Genomic DNA, 17,315 nt, shown 5'->3' on the forward strand with positions numbered 1-17,315 from the left:
GCCAGATTCAAAGTGGTCATAATAAATGTTTCCTTTATTTCCTTTGGTTTATCATCTCAGCCCCAATAAGGTTATTAACTGTTTTGTATTTTGGTTCTAGTGTAAACATCCCAGTCTCAGTAAACATATTCACCATGTGTTGCATGTTCTAATAGAAACACTGAATTATGAATGAAAAAAGTTGACAAAAACGAAAACTAAGGACATTTTCACTATAATTTCAGTTAGTTTTAGTTAGTTTTGTAACCACAAAATACAGTTTCAGTTAGTGATCGTTTTTTTAAAAACTCTAGTTTTTATTTTTATTTCAGTTAACGATAATGTTTTTTCAATTCTAGTTTTCGTTATTTCGTTAGTTTTTCGTTCTATCTATTCGATCTATAACTCAGTTCAGAATATGCTGATTTTGCGAGCAGAATAATCTAGTCTTTACCTTTGTTAAGATTTTTTTTTTAATATCAGACATTTTAGCACATTTATCCACTCATACTGTTTAAACCCTCATCCCACCAAAGTATTTAACATTCAAGGACAACTATACTACAAACTGTAAACCTATTTGTTCTCAAAATTGTCATCTATGAAATCAGTGAATAAATCAAGCAAACAAAACATATTTGAGGAAAGTTACAGTTCATTTGCATATTATGTAAAATTTAAATATATATACTTTTACAGAAATTGCAGCTTTTATCTCAAGTTTAATACACATTTCTGCTTAAAATCTTAAAAACCAACCTTTTGATTCTATTATAATTTAGGTTTAAGTAATTTCAAAGTAACATGAGCTCTATATATCGTTCTATATTTAAAATATTTAAGTATAATTAGGTGCTTTTGTACTGGGGGACACCAGAAAAACAGAAACTGTGATAAACTAGGAACAAATTATTTTACAAAGTTGTGAAAAAACTTGAATGATAAAGTTGGCAGGATAATTCATACCAAATGTGATGCATTTTCAGTTATATGTATATTTTCAGCAAATCATATATAATTTAAACTGATGTGATCTTTTTTATTTTAGTTTAATTAGGCAACATTTTGAGAAGGCTTACAATTTCTGAGTAACATACACTACCGGTCAAAAGTTTTAGAACACACCAACTTTTCCAGAATTTAATTGAAAATTATGCAGTTTAATGTCTCAGTGTACTCTGAAATTAATGCACATTTGCACCATTTGAAATTCTTTATTGAGCATGATAGTGTTTTGAAAGTTTTATGTTGGACTAAAGGACTAAAAATAGACACAAAATGACCAAAAAAAGACACCAAAAGACACAAAATGACTAAAAAAAGACACAAAATGACAAAAAAAGACACAAAATGACAAAAAAAAGACACAAAATGACAAAAAAAGACACCAAAAGACACAAAATGACTAAAAAAAGACACAAAATGACCAAAAAAAGACACAAAATGACAAAAAAAGACACCAAAAGACACAAAATGACTAAAAAAAGACACAAAATGACCAAAAAAAGACTCAAGATTCAAAATCACATTTTATGTTGGACTAAAGGACTAAAAAAAGACACCAAATGACTTAAAAAAGACACAAAATGACTAAAAAAAGAAACAAAATGACCAAAAAAAGACACAAAATGACTAAAAAAAGACACAAAATGACCAAAAAAAGACACAAAATGACAAAAAAAGACACAAAATGACCAAAAAAAGAAACAAAATGACTTACAAAGACATGAAAAGAATTCAAAAATGGACAAAATAGCCCAAGACTCCATAGAGTTAAGTTGTTAACCCATTTCTTGTTCCCTGAAAAAGGCCTACTTGTATAATTCTGAAATGTACATTATTTTCCAGTTTTGGTTAAGCTTACCTTTTTTTATTTACCTCTGGCAGTTCACCACTTACCTTTGGACCCTTTCAAGCTGTTCATTTGACTTGAACTGCTTGAATTTCAATAAAAAACTGGAAAAATTGGGGTGTTCTAAAACTTTTGACCGGTAGTGTATATAAAGGTCTGATCAGCTCAGTTTGCTGTGAGAAGAAAAACAAACAATCAACAACATGATGAAAGGATCTGAGAGGAACAGGGACAAACCATTCAGTCTACACTTAATGCGTGGAATGTACCATATATAGGGTGGTCGACCAAGGCATGACTCTGATTTTCAGGCATATCGCACCAGTCTTACTGTGACAAATACAGTGGAGCCAAGAGATGGGAACCATGGAAGGCTTCCATATGATTCTGAACAAGAGTAAAGCAACAGTGCAAAACAGAAAAACTCATTAAAAGAACCCAGACCCATAATCCTTAAAGGAAAATGATGGGGGATATACCACAGACCAAGTAGACACATAGAACACATAATGATGTTTAAAAAAAATGTTAAAATATATGATTTTCCAATGTAATATGGTGATTCTAGCAACTCTCTTAAAGTTAAATCTTAAAAAGAAGAAAAACATAGTTACACATTTACTAGAAATTGTTAATTTAGTATATCACTTTTTGTATCACTACACTTCTAATTCACTTCTAATGCATGTCATATGTGTAAACTTGATGTAATAATACAAAAACTATTTTTCTTCATAAAGTATGAAAGGAAAAATTTATATAATGATCTGTTGTAATAGAAAGATATTCAAACACACATCCAGCATGAAATAACATGGGAAATGAATGCGGGTCATTTTGGACCCATGTTAGATAGATAGATAGATAGATAGATAGATAGATAGATAGATAGATAGATAGATAGATAGATAGATAGATAGATAGATAGATAGATAGATAGATAGATAGATAGATAGATAGATAGATAGATAGATAGATAGATAGATAGATAGATAGATAGATAGATAGATAGATAGATAGATAGATAGATAGATTACTTTATTCATCCCCGAAGGGAAATTCGGTTGTCACAGCAGTCTGATATTCAAGTACAATAAAATACAATAGAATAAAATACTGAGGTAGCATAAATAAAAACAACAATAGAAAAAAACACAGAATAGAACAGAACAAGGACACTTAAGAAGTTAAAAAAGAACATCAGTTGGTAGGATGGTTGACAAGATGATGGTAATAATTAAACTGGTGATATGATGCAACAATGCTATAGTGACTAGACGGTATATAATAATAATAGTGCAGTATATAATATATATAATATAATATGTAATAATAGATAATAAACAATATAAAAACAAAATGAAAAATATAAATAAAGTAATTACAAGTAAAATAATATAATATATAATAATAATAGTAATAATAATAATAATAATAAATAGGGCCGGTAAGGCCGGTATAATAATAATAATAGTAGTATATTACAGTATATAGTAATAATAGTAATGGCAGCAACAGTATATATAATAGTAATAATATTAATAACATAACATGTTGTGCATTAGAAGGTGTTTATATGTTGTGCATCAAAGGGTTAAGTGTCCCAGGAAGCAAAGTCAGTGAGCAGGCATGTAGAAAACCATGAAAAATACAAAATATACTGAAAAATATTAATTTATTAACTTTTCCGACAGATGGCAGCAGATGCATGTATCAGCTGCTAGGAACGGTGCAGCCAGATTCGCTCTGACAGAGATTTCCGTGCTCCACATAAGCAAAGACGCAAAGCCTAAAGGGAAATGAGTTCAGTTCCTGGTGTAGGCGACTCTCTTGCGTTAACTTCACATACTCCAAGTACTACATTTCCCGACATGCATTGCGGCCCCGTAGACGCTGTCCCAGCTGGTTGCGTAGGCGCAACAACGGACCGTTCAGCTGTTTCAAGAAAGCCGGTGTTGGTGACATGAATTTACCGGAAGTGTATTGGTCATGCCTTCAAAATAAAATCCAACAGCGCTGACACTTTGAGAAATAATCGCCGATTTTTTACACACTACGTATTTTCCCTAAAATAGTTATTTTTGTCATTTTTGTATGTAAACAAGGCAACATAAACAGCAACTAGACGTGGTCTGAAGCCCGTTTTTACCAGCAAGAGTTTTATTTTGAAGGTAAGAGCTAGACGTTGTATATCCGTTTTTCCTGTCTTGGCAGCTGGTACTCCAGCTCCGGCGCAATTCGCTCCTACAAGCCGGGGAGGAGGTGAAGGAAACGCAGGAATCTCAATGATGGAGCATTTTTAAGAGAAAACGACGAGCTCCCCCGTCGTAAAGTAACCGAACGGAGTGATCTACATGACCAAAGAAACAAGACCGGCAACGAGAAACGCAAGCGTAACAATCATGCAATTTAAATACAGACGAATTTAAGCTTCAAGGTTACACCGCCTGAAGACGCACCAACATCCCCCCCTTGTCGCAGATCAGCTGGTCGGTTGATCTTTACCGGTACCGAGAATGTCCGTGGAGGAGCAGGGCTACCCCGCTATGCTGCTGCTGGAGGCCGCTCCGGAGTGGATGCGCACCGAGATCGAGCGCCTGACCCGGGAGCTGAGCGAGACCACGAACGAGAAGATCCAGGCGGCGGAGTACGGACTGGTGGTGCTGGAGGAGAAGCAGCAGCTCAAACAGCAGTACGATGACCTGGAGATGGAGTACGAGGCCGTCCGGCAGGAGGTGGACCAGCTGAAAGAGGTACCCTGCATTTTAAAATCAAAGAATATTGCAAATATGCCTCAGAAATTAGAACAATATTACCTCAACCTGCACCTATTTATGTTGGGGCGTATACCCATTTGTTATACTAAAAAAAATAGTTTCAATTGACCTTGGAATTTTTTTTTTTATCATGCATTTGAGCATTAAATGTTAAAAGTGCAGTGTAAAAATGCACAAAATTACTTTGTAATGTTGGTCTGCTGTTCTTGCATTGAAAAAAAAAAAGAAATCACAGTAAGTGGTTATTTTTTATTTGCTTCAAACCTTTTGAATTCCTATTTTTTTTTTTTTGTGATCAATTTTTTATTTTCTTTCTACAGAAAAATATATATACAGGCATATGAGAGTCACAAAAATAGCGCATGAAATATATCTTCACATATATGCCTATATAAATGCTTATTTACAAACACATATGAATATTGAATTCCTATTTATAATGTTAAACATGCATTTGAGCATGAAATATGTTAAGTTACTGCACTGTTAACATATTTAAAATTGCATTTTCATCATATCTGATTAAGTGTACGCTCCTATATGTGGCCCTGTGGTAGTGTCGATGAAAAATTGTGGCCCCCTGCAGCATTTAAGTTGCTCATCCCTGATATACATGGTCACATCACTATAATAGATGTGCTGTATTGAGGGACTCTATCATTTGAACGGGCATCATATAAAATAGATATCAGTCTTCCTACAAGGTCATAACTGGCAGATGAGGAGGGGCTGCTTCCTCCCCACCCCCTCTTTAGTCAGGGTGTCCCCCATTGCACTGCCACCTTTATTTATTTATGCAGCTCTTATGCTCCTTCTTCAAGACATTCCTGTCTGATTCATACTGGTGTGTTTCCACCCCCACTTGTCTTATTCATAAGTAAATCTACTGACTGTAAAGATATGACCATTATTACAGGCAGGGATCTGCAAAGCTTTGCTTGATATGGGACATAAAGTGCGATGTGAGTCATTCACTTGTTATCTGTGTTTGTTTTATTATTCGCTTCAGGCATATCTTAACTTTTTAAAAAGACATTTCCGTGTTGAAATTACATTCAAAACCTTTTTGAATGTTTGATTGGCATGAGTTATCTTGTCCCTCAGTTCCTCTGAACGAGAATTACGAGTTTAGTAGTTGGAAGGGGCGGGTGTGTGTTTGAATTTTGAACCTTCCCGCTCAGAAAAGAGAGGGATAAATAACTAGCAGACGAGTAACGAGCCATGGGAATGGAAAGAATGTTGAGAGTGACGGTTCAAGCTGGGCTGAGAGTCAGATAAAGGATGTGTCTGTTTTCTGGACACTGGCTGAAGTTATTCCCTACTGTTTTACTGTTGAGAGCAGTTTTCTTAACTAGTGCAACATTTTGTCACTGTCATGTGATTTAGAAGAAGAGAAGTATGATGTAGAGTGACGTTAGAGCCTCAAACTCTTTTTCTGGCCACAAGCAGTCATGGAAAAAAATCTAATTCCCGCTTCAACACAGGCCTGTTCATGGTTGCTCACATCCTCCTTTGAGATCAGGGTTCTTCCTCTGTCCTCCCACTGAGCCAAACAACCAATGGCTGAGAAATACTTCATGGCAAACCCCTTTTTGCTTTGCCAGAAAGCTGCTTGTGTCTCCCTTGGGTTTTTGTGTTTTTCAGTAGAGAAACACACAGTTTTTCCCCAGCTCTTTGCTTCTCCGTCTTCTCTGTCCGTCTCTCAGTGACCCTCTTGAGTTGTTATTATTGTCTTTTTGGCGAGAAGGCCTCGCTCTGAAAAGAGGAATGGCAGCAAAAACATCTGAATAGAAGAAACGGCCCGGAAACTCAATGACTAACCATGGCAGCAAACAAAAGCAAATAAAAAGAAACGGGGACATTTGAGAAGATTTTTCTTGTTTTTTCAGTTGAAAAAGAAGCTCTCATTGTGAGTCTGGTTGGACTCCTAGACTGATCTTTCGTCCTGTCTCATAATGGAACACAAACATCCATCTGTGTGGGCAATAAACTCAATTGTTTGTTTAAAGCTGTGGCAGAGGTTCTCTCTTTCACCTCAGGCTTGGGTTATACTGGTTGTAGATCACTGATCAGATGTTTAGCCTTTGAAAGACCACAGCTTTGCCTCTTCATCCCTCCACCCAACCCCCCAACCCAACCCAGCGTCTGTATGAAGGACAGAACTGATGCTATCACAAGAGATATCCAAACACATTCTTCTGCTGCCTTCTCCACTTCCTCTTTATTGTCTGTAGAAAAACAGTAGATAGTGGGGAGCAAACACAAGATAAGCTACTGGCACAACAGGAGCTAAAATAAAAGCCTGTGTTAGTTTTCCACTCAAAGTCCAGCCTTAGAATTCAAGATATCCTTTCAATTTTGAAAAGACAAATGTCAGATTTATGTCTTTTTTTGTCTCTCTGATTTGTGGGAAGTTTTGAAGTGCAGGTCAAACTGACCAGTGTGGCTTTGTCTGCAGCTGTTACAAAAGCTACAAGAGTTATTTCTTTGGTCAGTTTTAAATGCCAGGTTGTCTTTGGTACACAACTACTATTTATACTGATGGCAGCAATGTTTGGAAGCCCCTTCTGTTTTTCGGGGACTTGGACAGACTCAAATAGTTTGTCTGGGAGATTTACAGAGTAGCTCAACACTCGGCCCTCTCCAGTGACCCCCAACCTCTCATTTACTGCTATGCACAAACACAGCATAAAAGAAAAAATATCTTAGATTCATGTGTGTTCATTTTAACGCCCAGATAGCACTCTTTTGTCTCATGCTGGGGGTAAACAGCCAATCAGAAATCATCATGGCAGTGAGCAAACTTCCCCAGCCAATTTGCTACTCCTCACTCTCTCCTCTGCCCTTGGGCAGGGCACTTATATTCACACTGAAACACACCCCCACATACAGTACGCGCTACTCTCGAGGCAGGAAGATGGAGGAATTCTGTGCTCTGCCGTTGCTTAGTAACAGCACAGCTCTGGGCCTTAGTCTGAGCAGCTGTACTGCCTCCTCAGCAGGTGCTGCTCTCCGAATGTGTTGGTTGGTGACTGCTTTGGGTTCTCCTCATAGCTAGAATACTATATACACGTTGTAATAGGCTGGAAGTAACCATGCATTGGTTATAAGTATGCATAGTCTGTTCCTCTCTCCTCTGATGTAGCTATCATATTTGTATGTATAATATATCTCGTGCTTTTTGCGATACTCCTGGAGCTGGGACAATATCAGCCCTGCTTTTCCCCCCATTCAACACTTTACAATAACCATCTAAGTGATGTTTATAGATGGTTTATAAACCAATTATTAACCATTTACAAATTGCTATACATATTTAATCTTTAAATGTTTTCAAACAATTTCTTAAAGGTATATGAATCATTTTGAACTAATTTACATACTTAACATTGGTGTTAAAAATGTTATAATGAGTGCAAAACCATTCTAAATGGCCTATATACGGTTTATAAATGATGATTAAACTTTAATAAACTATCTGTTTACCATTTATAAATTGTCTATTTACCATCTATAAATGATGGTTATTGTAAAGTGTTACCCAAATTTGTTCTCCACCTAATATTTGTCTGTGCACTGGTGTTTGTCATTGGGATAGACTTGTTATCTATATGTTGATGTCTCCCAGTCTTTATACATCATTTCCCTCTAGTAGGTACACTGTACGTTGGCTGTATTTGGTGATAATCAACGTTTGTTTTAGAATATGTTCTGCCCAATATTGACGAAATGTGTAAATGTAGAAATACTACCCAAAAATGCCATTTGATGTCATGTTATGATGATTATTACATGCATAAGTCCACTTAAATACAATGTAGGTGGATCAAGTATTTAATGTATCATTCTTTTGTGGTTATACCATTTGACATCTAGCCAACGCTTATATGTCACTGACCCATGAACGTTGTTACACCACTTTAGTTGAACCGCAGTAAGAAAAGGGCGTCTATAATGCCCTTGTGTTACCTCCTAGAGCAGGGGTCTAAAACTCAAATTACCTAGGGGCCGCTGGAGACAGTATCCAAATAACCAAAAAAAGACACAAAATGACAGAAAAAAACTAAATTACTTAAGAAAGACACAAAATAATAAAAAAAAAAGACTGAAAAAACACTAAATGACTTTAAAAAGACACAAAATGACCAAAAAAATACACAGAATTACCAAAAAAGACACAAAATCATTTTAAAAAGACACAAAATGACCCAAAAAAGACACAAAATGACCAAAAAAGACTAAATTACTTAAAGAAGAAACAAAATGACCAAAAAAAAACAGAATTACAATATATATATATATATAGGCCTATACAAAATATTACGAAAAAAGACACAAAATTATTTAAAAAACACACAATAATTTTTTTAAAAAGAGACAGAATTATTAAAAAAAAAGACACAAAATTACCACAAAAAAAGACACAAAATTACCAAAAAAGTAGTTAAAGGGACCTTCCCCACACAACACGGTAAAGTACCATACCTATAAAACTCACATTAAACTTTCATATCAAGGTGGGGGCCACATAATATCATTACGAGGGCCGCAATTGGCCCGCGGGCCGCAGGTTTGAGACTGTAACACTGGTACGACTTAATACATCACTTGGCATCATCAATCTCAGTCATTTCTTTCATGATTATGCGATTGTTTCTCAAGGGCATTTGACAAACGGTACATTAGAGCTTAAGTCAACAGCTCATTTGTACACAATGAACTGTTCTGTCTTCTAACGGTGTAACTGATAAAGGCACTCTTGCATGCCAGGCTGCTGATGGAAACATGATAAGGCTGTGTGAACTTCTCTCAGTCATTATGCAGATTGCAGAGTACAGTCTCAGTCACGAGTTAAAGCAGCTAATGACATTATACTACACTCAGCAGTGTAACAGTGGAAGGTGATGTTCGCTCAGCTGTTGTTGATATTCTTAAGTTAAGCCACTTTACAGGTGACATGCGCCACACCTTTGAATGTTAATGCAGTTCTGAAGGAAGTTCTGTCTCTTGCATATAGTCTATGGTTTCAGTGGTGGCCTTGGAGTTTAGCCCATTGTCCCATTGGGAGTTTTTAAAAAAACGATAACTAACTGAAACTGTATTGTGTGGTTACAAAACTAACTAAAACTAACTGAAATTAAAGTGAAAATGTCCTTAGTTTTCGTTTTTGTCAACTTTTTTCATTCATAATTCAGTGTTTCTATTTGAACATGCAACACATGGTGAATATGTTTACTGAGACTGGGATGTTTACACTAGAACCACAATTCAAAACAGTTAATAACTTTATTGGGGCTGAGATGATAAACCAAAGGAAATAAAGGAAACATTTATTATGACCTCTTTGAATCTGGTACCCAACACATAGCCCGTTACAAAAAAACTAAAACTAACACTAAAACTAATAAAAACTAAACTAAAACTAAGCATTTTCAAAAACTAAACTAAAACTAGAAAACTCACTCTAAAAACTAACTAAAACTAACTGAATTTGAAAACAAAAATTCACAACGAAATTAAAACTAAAACTAATGAAAAATCCAAAACTATTATAACCTTGGTCTGAGGTAGACACTCACTATCCAGAGCCAACAAACTAATAAGGCGTCCCACAGTCCAAAGTTTTTATTTTCTGATACTGGTTCTTTCTTTCATTCATTAGGATCCAAACAGATGGACAGTTAGAAGCGACCAAACTCCTCCACGTTTTCCCTATTTAAATACAGCTACACGAGTAGTTAAACGACCAAGTATGGCCACACAAAATAAAACGTGGCGCTTTTCTAAGCGGATAAAAAGGAGAACTATAATGTATGGCGGAATAGCACTTGGGAGCACTTCGACTCGGCGCAGTAATATCATCACTCCTGAGGGGAGAGTCGAAGTGCTCCCAAGTGCTATTCCGCCATACATTATAGTTATCCTTATCCGTATTTAAATAGGGAAAACGTGGAGGAGTTTGGTCTCTTCTAACTGTCCATCTGTTTGGATCCTAATGAATGAACTGGGCTAAGCTAAGTGCTAGCCAAGTGGCGCCGCGCGCCAGGGCGATTGAGTGCACGCATTGAGACGCAAGAGGTCTGTATCAACTCGTCTTACTTGACCGAATAACATGTTTTAATATGAAAAAATGGTGGAGTGTCCCGTTAATAAAGGCCTAGAGCTCCTCGGGTCCTTGTTGCACTGCGGCAAGTGTCGGAAACCGTCACAGAAGTCATTCAGTCGCACACAGAGCCTGGTCCTCCCCTGCAGAGCTCCTGTCAGCGTAGCGGCAGCTGTGTACGGCGTTGTGGAATTCAACCAGACAGACAGAACCCTAAATATTGTTAAGCTCAGTAAAACCTGCCACCTCTGTGCTCGGCTCGCTGGCCCTTTGTGCGTTTGAGGCAACTGGGGTTAACTGGTCTTGGGTGTCACAGATGAAGAGAGGGTTAAATGCCAACAGAACACAGTGCATGACAAAGGAGAGTGAGAGAGGCGTCCCATTGTGATCACCTTTGAAAGGATTGGGCACTTTTGTCCCTTTTTGAAATGGCAGATCACTAAAGGATATATCCCAATGTTCTTCAACAAAGATATCTGGTGTGACTCTAAGCCCTTTCTGTGGTGTTAAATGGGTTGGATGCTGATTGGATGTCAGTAGAAAATACGATCGCACAAAACCCATCTGGTCCCTGAAATAAAGAGTCATAAATAAAGTCAGAGTTATATTATTGGATGGCCACATCGAGATATGTTTCATCAACAGCTGCTGATCTAACAAAGTCTTTTTTTTTCTTTCCTTGCTTACTTCATCTATTATTTTACCTTATCACACCTCCAGCCTGTTCAAATAACTCAAACAAGTCCCTGTACTCAATAATTGTTTTATTTCACTCTGTGTTCACTTATATTGTTACCTAGCATTTGCTAAACCCTTACGGCATTGTTTGGGGTATTCTTTTATCCATAATGTCTTTTGCTGGATGACAAGTCTGCAGTTAAGGGGTAATCTTTTCTAAATGGCACTAAATAAAGTCCTAAATCCTCTACCCTCTGGGCCTAAGAGGATGAATCCCAGCCGCTATGCACAGGGCTTACGGAGGTCTGGTAGTCTGCCAGGCCCAGTCACACTCCACAGCCTCTGTAGCCAGGGACAGGTAGGTGCTTTTTTTAGGGGGTAAGGGTGGACAAAGGCTGCCAGGTGCTCTTGGGAAACTGCCCTGTTCTCCTGTCTGGCCCACTAGCCTAGTCCAGCAGCTGCCAAAGCTAGCAGCAGTCTGTTCTCTAACGGCTGTCAGGCCTGGTAGTCTAATATAAGAATCTCAGCCTCAATAAGTATGAGAATGAAACAACATAGTCTCACAGAAATCCGTGAAATAGCCACGGATTTCGCTTAACTCAAAATCCGTGGAATAGCCACGGAATCGCTCAAATTTCCGTGAAACTGACACAGATTTCGCTACAATGCAAGTTAATGACAGTCATATTTTTCTGGCGAGATCTTCACCACAAAGTGATTATGTACATTCACTGAGTGAAGATTTAGAAAATAAAACATATATTTCTCGCTAGAAATGTGATCAAAATCCATTTTTATGCAGAAACTAAGTCAAAATATTGATTTTTCACTAAAAATGAGAGAACTGTCCGCCATGTTTTTTGTTCTGACCGCCGGGACCTTGAAAGTCACGTGACTTGGAACAAACCAATAGGAACAAATATCCATGGAATAGCCACGGGATATGACTGGCATTAACTTGCATTGTAGCGAAATCCGTGTCAGTTTCACGGAAATTTGAGCGATTCCGTGGCTATTCCACGGATTTTGAGTTAAGCGAAATCCGTGGCTATTTCACGGATTTCTGTGAGACCAGGTTGGAATGAAATTATTGTAAAGACAAGCCACACGCTGATTTTCAGAAGAAATGTCCACTGCAAAACTGTAACAAGTCTCCAGACAGGCTGATCCACTCACAGACTCACGCTGCCGTCTGTGTCACAGAAGGACGACCATATGGTATCGCCAAGTAATGAAGGAATCATTCCGCCCAGTTTTAGGTAAAATGGCTCGCTGCTAATCCGTAATGATTTTAAGGGCTTTTGTCCTTAACTCCGATAAACAAAATGCCATCATCAGCAGCCGTCCACAGTTCAAGTAGAGGCCACATTTTCTCCAGAGCATTAGTGGAAAGCTGTGGAGTGTCACAGGTCTCAGTGGGTGAATTGTTTGGGCTGCTTGGAATGTTTTTAGTCTCATGTTTAAAGAGTGGAGTGTTTGTGCAGTGTGTTTGGAGAAAAAGAACTGTGCATTGTGATGTCCTGCTGTTACAATGAGGAGTGTAAAAGGGACCTGTATTCACTATTCTTGGTATGTCGCAGTTTGTTTCTGAGGGTCTTCTCAGAAAATTACATCAAGTTTCCCCCCAAGCCTCTAAGAAGTTGTTGTGTACTGATATAAGAGCATTGTGTAATCTAATTTTTGTGCGTCATCAGGTCACACTCGGAGACATTGCCCTCTGGCTGCAGTAAAAAGTTAGTAGGTCATCTAAATAAACTATGTCCCTAGAATTAAGCCCAAAGTTTATCAGCAGGGAAGTTACTGGTTTTATTTTAATCCCGACTTTCTTTATTGTTTTTTTCTTTCTCTACAAACAGTCAGGATCTCAGTACTTACAAAAGACAATGGTTCCAGAACAAGTTTAAGATCCAGTTACTATGGACATATCAGCCCAGATGTAACCCTGAACTACACACATTCAATCCATTCATACTCACGACATACATGTGCAAGGCACAGGTTACAAACAAGGGAACAGAAAGCGAAAAGACATAATACTAAGGAAAGATACAGATACATAGCCATTAAAAGTAAGTAAATAAAAATAAATAGAAACATACATACACATATACATATGAATATTGAAAATAAAGTAATAAGGAATAAGTAAGTAAAAAATAAATAAGTAAATTAAATTAAAAAATAAAATAAAAATAAAAAATAGTAAAAAAAATAAAAAAGGGGGGGGGGGGGGGGCTGGTTTTATTGAGTATTTACAGTTAACATGCATTATGCATAGTTCAATTTATACCTTTCCAAATTACATAGGCTATAAATATTTCTTCGCAGAAGTCGAACGTGCACACTGGGAAGCTGTATGGCGGCCCAGCAGGGTCATGATTCTACCAGTGTAATCCAATTACTGAAGAGCAGGGCCAGATCAGGCAGGAGTCCAGGCTAAAAGCAGAGGATGAGGTCATAGTAATGGCTGCAACATGGTTCACTCAGGCAATAGGCCAGTCTCCAGTTTCCCTCCTCCTACGACGCATAATGACTATAAACGATTCTAAATCTATCAACAAAGAAGCCAGTGTGCATGCACGTGACTGAGCTGTGTGTGTGTGTGTGTCAAGAAAAAACAATGGCTACTTATTCCTTCTCCTACATCTCCAGCTGTCTTCATCCTGACAGTTCTTTGTGTCTCTTGCATCCTAGTTTCTACTTTTATCACCACATATAGCCCACTTTTGTAAATAAAAAATAAAAAATTCAAATGATGATTTGTTTTTTTTTACAGTCATGGTCTGTTTTTTAAAAATCCCCACTAACCTGTGTGTTAGGTAAGTTTGTCCTGGGTAATACTACCTTGCTGTGTACGCGTTTTGTAATTCAAGATAACATGTTGCATAATGTCTGATAGAGATACTCCCATTGACAGCACCAAGTCCAGTTAGGTCTAGGCCTGTGAGCTGCTATTCACTTCAGTTAATGTCAACTGAACCAGTTCATGATAGGGTCATATTTATTTGTACTGAAACACTGGTTTCTTATATAAACACATGAATCAGCTCGGCATGTGGGTAGACTTCAAGTTAGTGCCTGTTTGTTTTGAACCCGCCTGCATCATTCCTTTAATAGACTCTAGATTCAGTCAGTGGGCTGAATCAGGCTGCCCACAAACCTTCCTTATCTTTTGTGCCGCAGAATCCCAACGACATGATTGACACATGACGACACCCTCCCTCAGATAAAAAGTGCTTGTTTATGGCTTTGTGTTTTGATAAATGGCTGTGGTTTTCCTGTAACAATAAGGACTGGTACACAGTCTCAGCCTACTGCTCCATCAAATCTTTCTTCTTCCTTCTATTGAAATGAAGTCATAACTCACATCCCCTGCTCTGCATCCTGTTTACTTGAGAGGAGTCTGGCTTTTTATAGCCGATGGGAAGTGCATGAATTATGCCTCTGTATCGGTCCGGATATTTTTTGAGAGGAACAGAGCAAATGACCACATGAGGTTCATCAGGCAAGTCACTTCTGTCCAAGGTTATTATAGTTAACGAAAACTAACGAAATAACGAAAACTAGAATTGAAAAAACATTTTTGTTAACTGAAATAAAAATAAAAACTAGAGTTTTTAAAAAAACGATAACTAACTGAAACTGTATTGTGTGGTTACAAAACTAACTAAAACGAACTAAAATTATAGTGAAAATGTCCTTAGTTTTCGTTTTTGTCAACTTTTTTCATTCATAATTCAGTGTTTCTATTAGAACATGCAACACATGGTGAATATGTTTACTGAGACTGGGATGTTTACACTAGAACCAAAATACAAAACAGTTAATAACCTTATTGGGGCTGAGATGATAAACCAAAGGAAATAAAGGAAACATTTATTATGACCACTTTGAATCTGGCACCCAACACATACCCATTACAAAAAAACTAAAACTAACACTAAAACTAATAAAAACTAAACTAAAACTAAGCATTTTCAAAAAATAAAAACTAAACTAAAACTAGAAAACTCACTCTAAAACTAACTGAATTTGAAAACAAAAATTCACAACGAAATTAAAACTAAAACTAATGAAAAATACAAAACTATTATAACCTTGCTTCTGTCACCTCTGTTAAACAGACAAGCCTCGAACAATACCTTTTTTTTGCTTGCCTTTCCAGCTGTGTTAACATCAAAACTCATTATGCTGCATTTCCTTATACTGTTCTGGCCATTTCCACAGCAACAGAGACAGGAAATGACTTTCAATAGCCATATAGTTGCCTAGCTTTAGCTTGCATTTTAGAGATTTTTGTGCCTCAAAGATGTCTGCCAGTAGTTTTTATCAATATCTGTGTTGAACCGAATGTCTTGAATCAAATAAAGTTTGATTAGTCATGCACTGGAAACTTTTTTTAAACTGGTAAGAGGCGTTTTCAACCAGCATCTATAAACTCCAGCAAGCAATCAGAGACACACAATTGCTGCTGTTGTCTTTAATTAGCTCCTGAAATGAGAAGTCAACGTTTCTGCATATTGTGGGACATTTAACTAGCTGGGTTGTGAGTTTATTTAGGGATCCTTTAGGTTTTTTTGTTCTCTCTAGTTGAATATATCCCAAGAGAAACAAAATATATAAAATGAAGACGCAAAATCAGAAATTTGCACACAAGGCCAGTATTATTTCCTAAAAATAATAGCCTATCTTTTTTGAGCAGAATTAGAAAATGTAAACGCCAGTTGTCAGGGCATGACCCTAAAATGAAAAGTCTAATTGAATGGTGGATTCAGAGAAGAGTGACACCCCTACTCATTAGCATATATGAATAGCAAGAACAAACTTGTGGTAGCTCTATAAGTGGACAGATGGTGGGCGCCCTGTTCCCACCCCTCCACACACATGCACATATATCCATAGGGTATAACTTGCCTCACCCATTTCCTCCTGATAAACAACAACAACAACACTTTTGTTGTGCAGTTTCCTTTGCTGTGTGACCCAGAGCGTTGTGTGGTTTGGTGCTGCACATGAAGAGATCAGAGATGAGATGCAGACAGATAGATAGCGCTCTCTGTTTACACTGATCCACTCTGGCACACCCTTCCCCTCTCTGGTTCCTCTCAACTTCTACATCTCCACTCATCTTAATTATCTCTTGACTGGCAGAGTCGTGCCTCCCGTCTCACCCTGAATCAATGAAACCAGAGGGCAGATTCTGAAAAACATCTTCTCGTTTTAACCCATTGAGGCCTGAAAAATCGCTGGATGATTTTAAAATAAGCCTCTAATTTTCTGGAAATTCTGGAAAAATTCTGGGAAAAAAAGTGTCAACTCTTCTACTAAATAATAGATTTTTCAGCCTCTGTAGCAGATAGAAATGAAATTCAAAAAGGTATTTGAGAGCTTATACAAATACTACAAAACGACGTATCCACTTTCCAGGCTTCAATGGGTTAATAGGCTGTCTCTTTAACCCATAAGAACCTATGGTGACACGGTGTCACAAACATTTTAAATGTTCTAGTAATGTTCACGTATGTTTTTTCAAGTACATAAGTGTGTTTTTCTGTGTTCTACAGCTACAGTAGCTTGCTGAGAAGCCGTCCAATGAGGCTTTTGATTGATTTATTATTATTTTGTTACTTAAAAAGAAATAATTTGTTGTCTAACAGCACTATTAATGTCACAATTTTGATAAATGTTGTGGAGATGCAAAGAAAAAGGCAAATTTGTGTTTCTGTAAGGAGAAAAGGTGTCTAGTTTTTCATTTGAAAATAAGCAATACTATAAACATAAATACCATAAACATATATTGTAGCGTATATGTCACATCACAGATCTTTTTTATTTTTATTTAATAATTGTGTTCTATGTGGTTCACTTGATCTGTGGTAGATTCCCTATAATTTTCCTTTAAGGATAACTGGTTCTGGGTTCTTAT

At 37.1% G+C, this 17,315-nt stretch overlaps 1 protein-coding gene across 1 annotated transcript in view; it reads left to right on the top strand.

Moving 5' to 3' along the window:
* Positions 1-4,088: 4,088 nt before the first annotated feature.
* LOC131972118 (protein bicaudal D homolog 2-like) overlaps positions 4,089-17,315 on the top strand; it is a 71,833-nt gene continuing 58,606 nt past the window's right edge. The window contains exon 1 of the mRNA XM_059333886.1: positions 4,089-4,584. Within this exon, the coding sequence (XP_059189869.1) occupies positions 4,348-4,584 (237 nt within the window). The 5' untranslated portion in view covers positions 4,089-4,347. The remainder of the gene's footprint in view (positions 4,585-17,315) is intronic.

The sequence above is a fragment of the Centropristis striata genome, chromosome 5 (assembly GCF_030273125.1).
Source record: "Centropristis striata isolate RG_2023a ecotype Rhode Island chromosome 5, C.striata_1.0, whole genome shotgun sequence".
In the NCBI taxonomy this organism is placed as follows: Eukaryota; Metazoa; Chordata; class Actinopteri; order Perciformes; family Serranidae; genus Centropristis; species Centropristis striata.